At 39.2% G+C, this 14388-nt stretch overlaps 1 protein-coding gene across 1 annotated transcript in view; it reads right to left on the bottom strand.

Annotated features, from left to right (window-relative positions):
• spon1b (spondin 1b) overlaps positions 1-14388 on the bottom strand; it is a 134569-nt gene that overhangs the window by 88028 nt on the left and 32153 nt on the right. Inside the window, exons 4-6 of the mRNA XM_085464736.1 lie at positions 11344-11417; positions 10265-10378; positions 9332-9480 (exon numbers count right to left, since the gene is read on the bottom strand). Coding sequence (XP_085320862.1) covers positions 9332-9480; positions 10265-10378; positions 11344-11417 — 337 coding nt within the window. The remainder of the gene's footprint in view (positions 1-9331; positions 9481-10264; positions 10379-11343; positions 11418-14388) is intronic.

Here is a 14388-nt window from a genome sequence, read left to right as displayed (position 1 = left end):
TGTGACACATTTCAAACTTTTTGTGAAAGTGAGATTTTAAAAGCGTCACTTTGGGCAGAGAAAATGTCAGATGCAGTTTTCCCCAGGGAGATCTGATAGGTAGTAGCTCAGGGCAGTAAATGGTCAGGTCTATGGCTCAGGGCAACGTTTGGAGCGAAAACCTGTGTCTGTGACCACCTCTGTCCACCTCTCTTTATACCCCTGCCTCCTTTGTGTCCCTGTTTTAAAAGGAAAAAAAAAAAAAACATGGATTCTGGCTGCTGCCTACAGTGCTAAAAGCTGAACAAAAAAATGGTTTCCACAACAACAGCTGTAGTCATAACACACAGTGCCCTGAAGCGCTTGCTGAGCAATGCATGCGGAAAGAAGAAGATTGCGATTCACAAATCCTTTCAGAGGTAAGCTGGAGTGTACAAGTAAAATCACCATTAAGGCAAAGAACGAAATTAAGGTAATTAAAATGTGACCAACACTTCTTCATTTTAAAGTTGATACAAATTTCTTGTTGGCCAGCAGCTCTTGACATTTCTCTGTCTGATCTTGACGTGATCACAGCTGGTTGAGAGTACGTGGCATTTCAGTGGAAGTAATAAATCAGGTAGCTGCAGGTTTTTTTTGTGTCCTCTATCGTGAGCTGTGGCATTAACAAGGATGAGAACGTAATCCCTGGCCAGCAGCACTTTACATTTTACAACCTCCATTCATGTGATGGTTATAAACTCTCTGCCTCATGTGACATTTGAAACCAATCAATAATTAAATGCGGCGTGTAATTTTGTTTCTTGAGTTGGAGAGTGGTGACATTAAAACATACTTTTGGGTCCCAAAGGGACAAAAATCTCTCATACTTGTCTGCTCTTAACCTGCTGACATGAGTGATTTTCACTTTAGTTCACTAAAGTAAAAACCAGACACTTAGCATTATTATCGCAGTGGTGGCACCAAAGGTTATTTAGGAATCATTTGTGGATGATCAAGAATTTGTAGCATATTTAATAAGCTGCCCCATACAACTTGCCAATAAGAAGATTCCACGTCTTTAAACAGGATTTAAACAGCCAAACCATAAGCGAAACGTCAACATTAAAAACACACACTGATCAGATTAAAACTACCTGACATGGGATTACACTGTGCAGTGATTATCACTGTTTCCCGACAGTAAGGAGGTCCAAACCCAGTGGCTCAGTGGGGCCTGTGTGGAGTCTGCATATTTTCCTGGAGCCTGCACTGTGTTCGCCCATAATAAGGGTGAATCCCGCCTCTAGCCTCCGAGCTCAAGACCTCCAGAAACCCCAAAATGGATATGCATTATCTCATTACAATGCCATGTTCTGCTGGGAAAACTTGGACCCTTTGTCTGGATGTCACTTTCAAATGCATCACCCACCTAAAGTTTGCTGCAGACCTCATTCCTCAACTAATGTCTCTGTAGCCAGCATGAGCAGAGCATGTTGTCATTACAGTGGCAATTCCCCTTAGCAGTGAGCTCTCCCATTAGGATAACATACCCCATCACAGTGGAAACTTGCTGGTTAATTTATGAATGAGAAAAATCAACAAAAAACACAAGGTGCTAATCTAGTCTCCAGATCTCAATCCCATCGAGCTTTAAACAAGCCCAAGCCCTCACAAAGCCCAGAGATTCCATGTTCCCATCATCACTCCAAAGCAAACACTGCATCTGTGCTTTACCGCTAAAAGGATACAACAGCTGACGGTAGCACAGCACCCCTGAATTTCAGGGATTTCACATTTTGCCAGGTGAATTGCGTTTTGATAATCTTGATAACCATCTATCAACATATGAACATATGATTCTTTTATACTTCAACGTTTCTTAATTCGTGTTGTAGTCTAAGAAGCATTTTGTAAATCACCTTTGATTATGTTGCATCCACATAAACAGTCTGTGTGAAGTACAAAAGAAGGAATGGATAACTTTTTAGCTTTAAAAAATGTTTCTGCATCCACTAACAGTGAGAGAGTGCCAGCAACGCGTGTGCTTGCCACACCAAAAGCCCTGAAATATTGTCCAGCGTCCCCAGAAGCAAAGTCAGCAGGTGACCGATAATGGGTTCCCAGATTGCATCGTTTGTAATGTAGGCAGCAGGTTTTGTGAAAGTGTTCTAATTCAATGCATTAATCACAACAAACATTTGCAATACAAGTAGTCAGACCAGGTAAAATGTAGTTATACACACATCTGTATTAAACACATTGTGCTGTGGAACTACAGAGCTGGGCGATATAAGATTTTTTCATTTCACGATATGTTTTTTTCATTTCAGGCGATAACGATATATCACGATATAAGCCAAATAACTATATTTGTAAGATTTAAATGTGCCGTTGCTCACAAGTAAAATGTGAAATAATCAGCAGCTTGTTTTTATTTAAATATTTATTTCCCATAATAAGTTCAACAGGGTAGATGTACTTAAGGAACATGAGACTTTTTCAGATAAATAAAGGCAAATATTGCAAACTACACAAAAGGCAGCCGCTAAAGCGTTTAAGTTTCAAAATAGAACAACCAAAACAGACTACTAAATTGTCAATTCTACTTGGAAACAAAATATTAATTCTAAAAATAAATCTTAGTTTGTTTTACAGAAGAACAGACAAAATTGACTAACTTTTGTCAATATCAAATAAACTGAGAACTAAAAGGAAATTCTCAATCTCTCCTTGTTGTATAGCTTAGCTTTTCCAACAGTTTTAACAGTTACTTAAAACAAAAGCCAAATGGCGAATTAGCGCTTCCAGTGAGAGATTGAGCATGCACCGGTTTATTGTATTTCCAGACTTGCTTTCGGCACAATTTACAGTGCACGCTACTCTGTTTTTTGTCAGACTTGAAATAGCCGAAATACCTTCACACTACAGAACTTCTATGGCTCTTCCGTTCGACAATCTCTCCGGCATTGGAACCATCATCTGTTTTCTCTTCGGTAACCTTCGGTCACATTCTCGGTTGATTTTTCTCTAGTCGGCACACTCATTTCCTCCATTACCCGGGCGGCACGGCGGCTGGCTGCTTCCCAAACAAATACACATGTGCGGCTTGGCACTTGTGCTGTACGTAGCAAGTCATGTGACGTGACGCTGCGGCTTTGATTGGTTGCTACTTAATTTGGATTGGCTGTTCTTTTTTTTTTTTTAAGAGGACAAGAGCGGTGAGGTCTATCGCAATAGTTTAATTTTTCTATCGAGAAAAAGTTATTTCGCAATAGATATCGTTATCGTTCTATCGCCCAGCTCTACCTTATGGTGATTCGCATGTGTTACCAATTAAATTCCTTCAACTTGCATTAAATATATCCTAATATTGCTAATGATGCTGATTAAACAAACAATGGAATGGCAGTTTTAAAAAATTTGAATAAAATCCTTTAAACTCTACCTGAGTGTAGTCGTAGGATTACAGGTACTATAAAAGGTCTGCGGCTTATTAACTTCAGTAAACTGCCAACAGCACTTGAGGTTACTGGCATGTTTAAATCTGCAATATAATGCTCTATGTGCACTGTGATATGAGCAAATTTTCCACAGGCTCATGCATGTTGGGCTGCGCCCGCAGGGCATTTGTGCAAACGGGAGTGGATGCCAGGTGCAGGAGGAGGACGGACGGCAAGATCGGCAAGTTCAGCTTGACCAAGCAGGAGAGGACTGTTGTAAGTCGTGTCTTTAATGAACGCAGAGGCCTTGTGAAAAAATGTCACAGCTGTTCACTCTTTTGTAATGCGACACACGCGGCTCTGTCAACATCATATTTAGCATCTAAATGTTTATGTACAGAAAACCCTGTGTTTAACTTTCAATAGGTTATTAAATCTCATGTCAGTGTAGGTACATCATCACAGTGAGAGCCCTGAGGTCTCATCTCCCCTCCCCGGCCTGTCTGTGTCTCTGTCTGCCAGTCTGCTTGTCTTGTGCCGGGCTTAGGCGTTTGTTAGATGGGGAGCATTGGCTGGCGCTGCGATGGAGAGGTTGGTCTTAAGGCTTTGTCCACACATCACCACAGCTGATTGCTCCTCTGGATGGTTGGGATTCTCAGCTAAGACAGGGATTACTGACCCATGTCGGCTTCCCACCTTTACAGCAGCCACTTCGATGTTCACCCAGTCTGAACCTTAATGCCCCAGCGAATTGAAAGAAAAATGTGTATGTGTGTATCTGTGTTTTACTTTTCTTGTGCCTGAAACCTTGGAAAGTTAACTAATATATATTTTTGAAACAGATACCCAACTATACATAACCCAGCTTAAAATAACAAAGCACAGGGCCCTGTGTGGTATTGGTATTTTGGTACCAAGCACATTTTTTGAGATTGCAGCTTCAAGCAGGATAATGTGCCATGTCGCAAAGCTCAAAGCATCTCAGACTGGTTCTTTGGACAATGAGGTCACTGTATTCAAATGGCTCCCACAGTCACCAGATCTCTATTCAATAGAGCTCCTCATGGATGATATGGAAGATTTACAGAAAAGTTGCAGCAACTGTGTGATGGTGTCATGTCAATAAAGGCCAGGATTGTTGAGGGGCCAAGGATGCTGTATCTGGAACACAGCTCATGCAACAAACTCAAAATCATCAGTTTACTGTCCATTACTGTCCATACTCTTTACCGTTCACCTTTAGGATATTACTAGGATATGAAATCATTCTTTCAAACTGAAAAGAAGGAAAAATGTCATTCATACTTATCTGCAGTTTAACATGTATAGTAAACGCCAGTATCACAAAATTCCATTCCAAGCTGAGTAAAGCAGATGTTCTTTCTTTTCATCAACATCTCTAGCAGTGTAAAAATGGGCTGACTTGGCTTATGATTAAAAACTAGCGAATCGACAACCTCAAGCAAAGTACAACAACAAAAGAGCAACATGAAAGAGGTGCCATTCTCCCTCTTATGCGTCAGTGTAACATCAAAACACATTTCAAGCTGCTATTTTGAGGCAGTCAGTAGGTGCATTTAAAACTACATAAAAATTCATCTTAGTCAGTGCACATATAAATGAGAGCGTTAGAAGTTTTCCAAAAAAAACCAAAAAACTGTACCAGATCCTGATCATTTGCTGATGATTTGCTGTTTACAGCACTTCAGATTTAGGTTTGTGATGCTGACAAAAGCCAAAACCAGAAACAGACACTTGGCATTCAGCACATATTGTGGACTTTTCCTTTGGAATCAATTTTAAATACTGTACAATACATAAATATCCGTTTCACTGCCACTTATTGAAGTAGTGTAGCCGCTCTGTCTCAGCTATCCAAGCTCACACTGGATGAGGAGCAGGATACGACTGACACGCTGCCAGTCCAAAACAGCGCAAAAGTAGCTTTCAAACAGGATGATGATATGGACCATGGGCAGTCAACAAAGTGTAACACACTGCAACTTCAACCACTGCATGCTTGAAAGACCAGCTAACAAAGGCAAGTCATCATTTGGGGAAAGCAAAATAAAGAAAATGTTGATAATGTGTTCCTGAATTCACTGAATCATATAACACAAGTATGGAAACACTTTTAAATCCAAGTGGAAATGTCAGCTTTGTGTTAACACTGTAAATAAAGGCATTTAGCATCTGTTCCTCCAAATAACTCTACAGATCTTTTAAACTCTTTAGAAATGAGAGACAAAGGTACAGAAACCAAATGACATTTCCATAAATTTATACCATATTATTAAATTTACTAGTATACATTACTAGTACAATTATAATATATTCTTACTGTATATGACTATTTTCATTTTTTGTATTTTTGAACTACTGGGTTGATACTGTATTTATATATTTTTTAACTTATATATGTTATAGGTTTAGTGTATCTTAACGGATATGAATATAAAAATCTTAGATAAATAAAAATAAGCCAGCCTAGCATATTGAAAGACTGAAACACTGCAGGTCTACAGTACATTTTCACATGAACAGGACATACCGATTAAAAAAAAAAACAACCTTTTGAATCATGGGCGTATTAGAAAAAGTTTTTAAGACTTGGTACAAAGTCCAGCAACTTGATAGCTGACATTCCAGTGTACAATCGGGCTGTTTCATCCAACAGCTCAATAGCTAACATTCCAGTCTACAGTACACAATCAAGCCATCTCATTCTACCATGAGACAGGCTGAAGTTTTCATTGTCTCAGGGTGGTTATTAGCCCCAGAGACAGACAGAGCCAGCCAAGAGAGGAGTTAGGGCTGTCTGTCAGCTTATAATGTCTCCACACAACAGCCCAAACCTAAACTGACAGGCACACACCACACTGACAGCCCACCAGCACCACGCTATTGTTCCCTCGCAAATGGCCAGGACGCACCTATCAGTGCCCACAGAAACAGCGTGAGGCAGAAAGAAAACACGCAGAGACATCCATATACTTTAGGTCAAAGCAGTTCACACAAGCAACATTAATGTAACATTTTAATCAGAAGACAGAAGACTAAAATGCACTATCACAGTAATCACAGTTTTATAACACACTAACATACTGAACATTAATGTTAATGTAAACTGAAACACTGTGTAAACTAAAATGACTGCCAGCTCTTTTGAGAGATGGACAAGAGAGCTTATACTATTTATATTGAATATTTCTGTGTAAAATAAATGCACGTTATAAAGTGTTAGTGGTATACAGCAAAATAGGCTCTTTTAATGCAGTCCAACGTTTTTGCTATGTGCAATCACTGACATCATTTTATTTTTCCCCAGTCTACCTGTTATGACATCTGTTTATTATAACCTTATTTTGTTTCCACAGTACATCGTGTGATTCTGTGCTTTAGACCTGAAAATTCAGTTTGACATTCCCTTAAAGTTTGGAAATATCCTATAATCAGGTCTTACAAATCAGCTCTTTGCTCCTTCTATATTTCTGGAAAGCAAACAGGGAGACAGGAATTAATGAAAGAAACGGCTGAAATAAACAAGAACTATATCATTGTATTATTTAAAAATTGTATTTATTAATTCATTTTTTGCGAAGAGAAGCCTTCACAAAATTCCTAAACAGTCACACCTGCATTGCAGGCAAGGGGAAGAAAGGGCATTGTGTTCATAGTAGTGGTGCTGGACAGAGAACGATGGGCTCCAGCTATTCTCCTTAGAGCAGGATTGCTTATGTAACTTTAATGCACTTTAGTTATAATTACATAAAGTTATATTCTTAACATTAATCCTGTTTTCTCATCCTCTGTTACTGCATAATGATTATTGGCAAATGACGCTGCAACTGAGGCTATATTCCCCAACCAAAATAAGAAATAAAAAACAGAACAGGGAAATGGAAAACGAGATTTTTAGGTCCTTTCACCAGAGTCAGAATCAAATGTATCAGATTTCCACCACATGCAATCCACTTTAAATCTTTACATTCAGCAGCAGTTAGCTACCTGTGTAGCCAACACAACAGTTACTTGTACCAGGAGCTTAAATGGAATTTCATGGTAAGAAGAATTAATCTAGACTGGGGGTTCAGCGCTTGCAGGATCCTGCAAGGGAGCCTTTGGGCTTTGTTACCATTAGTGCCTTACAATGACCCAACCTGCTGCTGCACTCGTTCATCCAGGAGTGGTCGATGGACCCCTGCGGGGGATGCAGCGAGATGATGTAATTTTATTGACGTTATAAGATAAAAAGAACTCAACTTTTACTTTTCTCTTGCGCTTGAAAGTCTGTGACCAGTAATACCCTTAATGTCCCAGCATGTAAGGCAGAAGGACTCATCAGACACTTTTGCATTTGCTTTTTAACCCTACATACAGAGAAGAACCCAACAATCATATGACCCCCTATCAGCATGCAGTTTGGCAACAGTGGGAAGGAAAAACTCCCTTTTAACAGGAAGAAATCTCCAGGAATCTCTTGAGTAATTAAAGAGTCTAACTTCCAAATAACTACATTTTATTCACAAATTTTTGCTTAATTTTGCTGCTGTAGCCACTGAGAAATTCAGTGATTTAAAAAGTCTTTTTTCTAAACACTACCCTTTTTCTACATTTCAGCTATACTTTACTAAATCAAAGCTAAATACTTGTTTTGACACAACAGAGCAGAAACACTGTGGACTGCAGAGACACAAGCACGAGTCATCAGAACGGAAACTAAAAAATCTAAAAACAAAAGTCTGAATATGATCTGGTCTGTATATGATTGGGTAAAGATTTTGGCTTTTATAGGCTGGTTTTCAGAACCTTTTATTCACAAATTCATCCATATAAGATTTTACATGATGAATGGAAAAATTGAGGATAAAAATAAGGTCTTGTGCTGATTATAAATGTCTGAAATGCAGTTCTCAGTCACGTATTGCAGCAAGTAAACTCCAAGTGAATGAATGAATATCATTTATAGACGGCAGGTTGAATTCTAATTCAGGATGAAGCTATGCAATTTGCAGTTGAATCCTTCCACGCCACCTTATAGTTGCTGGGACTAATCCCAAGATGTAAAAATCACTGTTCCTTTAAGAATTGCAGTACATAAATGTATGAAAAAAATGCCTTTTGGTAGTCCAGCATATAGCTATAGGAAATTATATATTATATTGACAGACATCCAAGCATTTGGGTTACACACACACACACACACACACACACACACACACACACACACACACACACACACACACATACACACACACGCTCAAGCAAACCTGTCAGCTGTGTCCTGTTATGCACTCTTCTCTATCTGCGCTATGTTTCAGTTTTGCCACACGCACACACGAAGAAGAAGAGCTGAGACAACAGCTCGTCCTCCCAGTGTGCTATCCAGTGAATGCCTTCCAAAAATATCCGATCCCCTAAAGGCATAGTTCAGTCAAAAGAAGTTTGCTGATGGTTTCCAAAGGAATCTGATTTCATGCAGTGGCTAGCATTAAAAGCTGTCAATATGCATCTGTTTTAATAAGCAGAAAGATCATAGATAATAATGCCGAGACATGATGTGGAGATGGGAGTGTCACTGTGGTGCTGCACGTTCATCAGCTGCAGCTTTGAAAATGCGTGTTTGCTCAGCGTGCGTGTTGGTGTGTGTGAGCAATATTTCAGCTTGTTCTTCGAGCAACCTGTCATTAATCTCACAGTATGTTGTAATAACCCTCGAACCTGAGCGCCTCAAATGATGATTATACCATATACACTGTTATGGTCTAGAATTGGTGGTTTTTATTTATACTTTTGATGTGTCGTGCCACTAGAACTTTTAATCCAACATGATGGGAAAGGATCATATGAAAAGATAGGAAAATAACACTGACACTTCAAAAACGGAGTGGGTGAGAACCCACAGAGAATCCGTATGATGGTAATCCTACCTTCTGTCGAATCTCTTCTTCCATCTTGATGGGGGAGCCAAACTCAGCCACCTGACGGACTCCCTCACTGGCATAGCCTCCGTACTCCCACAGCACATAACTTCTGGAATGGGATGCACCAATCAGAGCTGACCAGTGGTTGGCACGTCCTACAACACAGGAAGTCAGGAACACTCTTAACTCACTGAAGCTTATGACAACATGTTTATGATTTTTTTAAAAGAAAACTTTTGTTTCAGTTCTTTCATTCACTCATCCTGACTCTGTGCTCATGTTTAACATCTTTAATTTATTTCTACTAGCAGTTTCAGTTACCAGAAGTTACCACAATTGGTTAAGTTACAGTTGTACACGCGTTATGTGTTGGACTGTGTACAGAGACTTAGTGAAATCTCGTCATTTACCACGAGGAAACCTTTATAAGCCAAATACTATATAGACATATGTCATCTAAACCTTCATAGAACACAGACTTGTTTGTTGTGTCTATACCAGTGTACTTACACTTGCCAAGTTGTGAGTGTATAAGGCAAGCATATCCTAAAGCTGAGTTATAGGAATGCTATACACTTCATATCCTCAGTGGCTGCCATCTGGGCTACACATCAATCACATTTCAGACATCAAGATGAAGAAAGCGCTAATTCTACCTACCTAGCTAAAAGTGATTTTTATCAAGCAGAACATGTAAACTGGATTCAAACCCAGCACCTTCCACCTATTTATTCACTTATTTATTTACTGTGAGCTGAACTTAAAAAAATGTCAAAATGTCAAATTATCAAACAGTTTTTTTATCGTTTCTGTCATCACGCTGCCATCTTACAATACTTTTATACATTTTTCATGCAGACCTACAGAGCATTTCCAGGTACCACAGTGCACTGTGTACATGTATGCATCAGTCAGAAGATGTTGAGAAGCTGAACTCACTTGGATAATCTTTAGGATGTACTTTCTCCGACCAGTTTCCATAAAAGGTGAGTCTGTACTTGGCGGTTCCACAGGCACAGCACTCAATGGCAGGAGCTTGTGTAGCTTCACCCTCTACGAGGAGACAGAATGCGACGATGACAGCACAAACAAAATGACACTCGGGTGTAAAAATTTAAGGTTAATCGGGACGCAGGGCCCTGATTAATCCTAAAAAACACATTTCTGGAGTAAACAAACAGACACACCGAGGTGCAAGGTTTGATATAAATGCACACCTGCATAAATTACCTGGCAACTGACAATTTGGAATCACCGAGAATGACACAAAATTACATCCCCGGAATAAACCGGTATTAAAATGACACATTAGCTTTAACTCAGGCTTATAAATATTCAGATTTTGCCCAGGACCAATGTTTTGCAAAGGTAGGTCAAGGGGATTTCTTGAATATTTATGAATCACCAAATTATTAAAAAAAGAAAGCCTCACTTGACAACTAAGTTATAGCAGGATGACTCACAAGACCTAACTTACGTCAGCAAATTGAAACAGGGCGGCTTGATTGGCTTGCATAATAGCCTGGAAAATTAGATTTCGGAGAGGTAAGGAGGATTTTATGAAAGTAAAATTCCCCTGAGATTAAGTTTGAGAAACCACTCGTCCAGGCTCTCTTTTTTTATTGTACAATAAATGTGTGCATCAGAGCTGAGAGAGTCCTGACGCCTTATTGTCTCGCAAGAGCGCAGTGTTTATCAGGCTGGCTGTGAGCTTTAGGAAGCTAGAGTGCCATTTTTCTCTGCAATGAAATCACAGGTAGCATGAAAGCAGTGGCTGGGCTCTGCAGCGAAACAGAAAGCAATATTTAAATTCCCATGACATCCAGGATTTGTTGTCCTCACAATTTTCCCCAGCTGGCTTTGTTGGTTTGAGATTTTTTTAAATATAGTATGAAATAAAGGGAGGTAATGTGCTCCAAAGACGGAGGGGGGGTAAACTACACGTAGAGCACAGGACACTAGCAACATGATACGCAATCAAGAATGAAAAGAAAGACTGGATGGGCAGCTGTTATTACCTTTCTCGCACAGTTGAACGGTGAGAGAGCCTTCATCCTGGAAATAGATGACTCTCTTCTGGACAATACTTGCCCTGGAGACACAGAGAGACATGTAGTGAGAAAGGCAAAGAAGCAGAAGAAAAGTGAAAGAAAACAGAGAGAAAGTTTGATTGTGGGAGGAGTGCAATAAGAGTAGTAGATGGTTAATAGGTGACCGAAGTGTTTTTTCCACTACATGATCCATTTAATCTTCAGCGGAAGGGGGAGGGTGATGGGCTCCCCGAGGTTAGACAGGGAGTACACATCTTTTCACAGGAGCAACGTCCTATTCTCCAAACCCCATGATACAGTCATCCTGCTGCAATATGAAATGTATCACAGCAATCATGCCCATGGACATGAAGAAGAGAGAGCAGGGATTACAGTCAGAGAAGGAATATAGATCTTTCCATGGATTTTAGATGAAGCCCGGTTCTAAGTTATGAGCTAATACTGGCTGAAAATGAAACTCCCCCAGTGAAAATAGGCTGTTTTACCAGTACTATTTACATTTCTCTTTAGGAGAAAGGAACTGCATTACTCACACTGCACAGATAAAACTCTGTGTGCTCTGGCACTGCTATTGAATCTCTGAGGAAAAGGACAGGAAAATAGGATGAAGAAATTGTTGGAGGAACACTAAGGCATGATGGTCTTACAACACTTTTGCAATAGATTTGCAACAGTTATATAGAGTTCGAAATCATTCCTATGCTCTTATATATTTAGTACAGCTTTTCATAGATGAAAAATTGACTATCACGAACACCAAGCTGCTGCCATTACATTTGCAAACTACGAGTTAAGACACGTTTTATCCTTAATAAACTTGTTCTTCCCAAGAAAACTCGCTAAACTTACTTTTCCAATGTCTTGGTCTCTGGAAGGGCATCTATCTCACACTGGGTGTGTTTTCACACAGCTAAACTATTGGTCTGTGAAATGGTTCAGTGCAGCATAAAAGGACATCTTCGTAGGCAGGAACAGGTCAGAACAGATCAACACATGGTTATGGTTAACGAAGCTCTCACACAACCTGCAAGTGACATTTTAAAGAAACTGTTCTGACCAAGGTGATCATTAACTGGAATAATTCACAAGACCCTTCTAAAGAGCATAACTTGCCAGAAAAAGCCAAAAAAAGATATCAAAAAGTTAAGAAGCATAACTGCTTTATGTAGTTTATTATGAGAGGATAAGAAGGTTGATTATCTCTCCAGACAAACAGATAATTGAATAAACAATGTTTATGTATTATATAAATTTTATTTATAATTAACTAAATCACTATAGTTTTGCTCATCAATGGCTTTACATACATATAATAAATGTACTCGAAGGAACCAGTTGCCAAAAAGAATGAGACACATCATTTAAGACACACTACCCTTGACTTGAGAGGCAAATAAATAAAAAATATATATATAATTAGGCATATTGTTGACAACAGGTCATTGTTAACAAGTACAGAGTAATGAATACCAATGTCAAATTTCAAATTGCATTTAAATATTTGATTACAGTAACTCTGATTTTCTTCCTCTGCCAGAAAACCAGAAAATCTTCCTGGTCAAATTTTGAAGGACAGGAAAAAGAATGAGAACTGCCTTGATGATCTTGAGTCCTGTGACTTTGCAGTGCTTTTTCAGTAATTCATGTTTGTATTGCTTGCACATAAAATAAATCACTGGATTAGTTATAAGTTATAAGCTTCATATTTTTTCTCTGACTAAAAAAACCAGAACGACTACATTTTAATGGAAATTGTGTCGATCGGATGCAGAGGCTTTTAAATTATAAAATGTAATTACTTGCATTAAGTTTGTGGGTCTTTTCTTTAATGTCTGATTTTAGTGTCTTGGTTTTAATATCTGCTCGTTAGGTAGGTATTCAGGTTTCAATTTGGGGATTTGGATTTTTCCCTCTAACCTTTCCACTCGATATCCATAACGTTGACACTAAATGCAGCCATTTTTCATTCCTCTTTCATACATTAAAAAAAAGGTCTAGCAGAAAACGAATGGACAGTATGTTACTGCTTTGCATTAACCTCTTCCTAACCAGGGATAGTTTTGTACTCTCCAGCGAGGCTTCAACAGAGACACAGAGAAGTGGTGCAGAATTTGAGAAAAACAAAAAAAGATTTGTTTTGTGTGTGTTCAAATCGCCCCACAGCCCCACAAATATGATTTTCAAAGGCCAAAAATCACACACATCAAGAACCTCATAAAAGCAACTAGAGATGGACCGATCCGATATTACGTATCGGTATCGGTCCGATACTGACCTAAATTACTGGATCGGATATCGGAGAAAAATAAAAAATGTAATCCGATCCATTAAATATCACGAAAGCACCTCGCAAAACTTGCAACACACCGTAACTCACCTCAGAACATTAGCAGTCGGAGCAGTATGCATCACGTGATAGAGCGGCTGTGGCATGCGGGACCTGTCGGTGGTCTGGATAGCATTTGGAGCTTCGCTAGCAACCCGGCATTTCATCTCCGACAAAGTTATCCCCGAGAGAAGTAAAGCAAGTGTGTAAGTCCATCTCTGAATGTTTGTAAAGCATTCCTGCGTTAAGCTTAACAAGCGACTGCCTCTCCTGCTGCTACTTCAATCATGAAACTGCTTAAATGATCAGCTGATCGGCTTTTCTGTCGCGAGTCCGTGTCTCTTGTTTGCTTTTGGCCCACTTTGCACCAGAAAGAGGAAACCAGCGGCTGAACAACAGCAGCACGTTTAAGCTTGATCAGCTGTTGTTAGAATGTATTTAATATTACTTTCTACTCCAGGATCTTTTTCTACGTAGCTGACGCTGGTAACTGTGCAGGGGCGGATCTAGCAAAGTTTAGCCAGGGGGGCCGATAGGGCATTAACAGGGAAAAGGGGGCACAAAGACATACTTTTCTTTCTTATTCTCATTTAAAATGTCTAGCTTTTAATAAATAATTATCTGACACCCAAAGTTTTAATTTGATGTAAAATGAATAGAAGTCAATTACTGTATATAGTAACTAT

This window comes from Copadichromis virginalis, linkage group LG7 (genome assembly GCF_057382275.1).
Source record: "Copadichromis virginalis isolate Kocher_CV1m ecotype Utaka linkage group LG7, C_Virginalis_male_GT1.1, whole genome shotgun sequence".
Taxonomy (NCBI): Eukaryota; Metazoa; Chordata; class Actinopteri; order Cichliformes; family Cichlidae; genus Copadichromis; species Copadichromis virginalis.
Note: the sequence above shows the minus strand (reverse complement) of the source record. Positions and strands in the feature narration are given on the sequence as shown.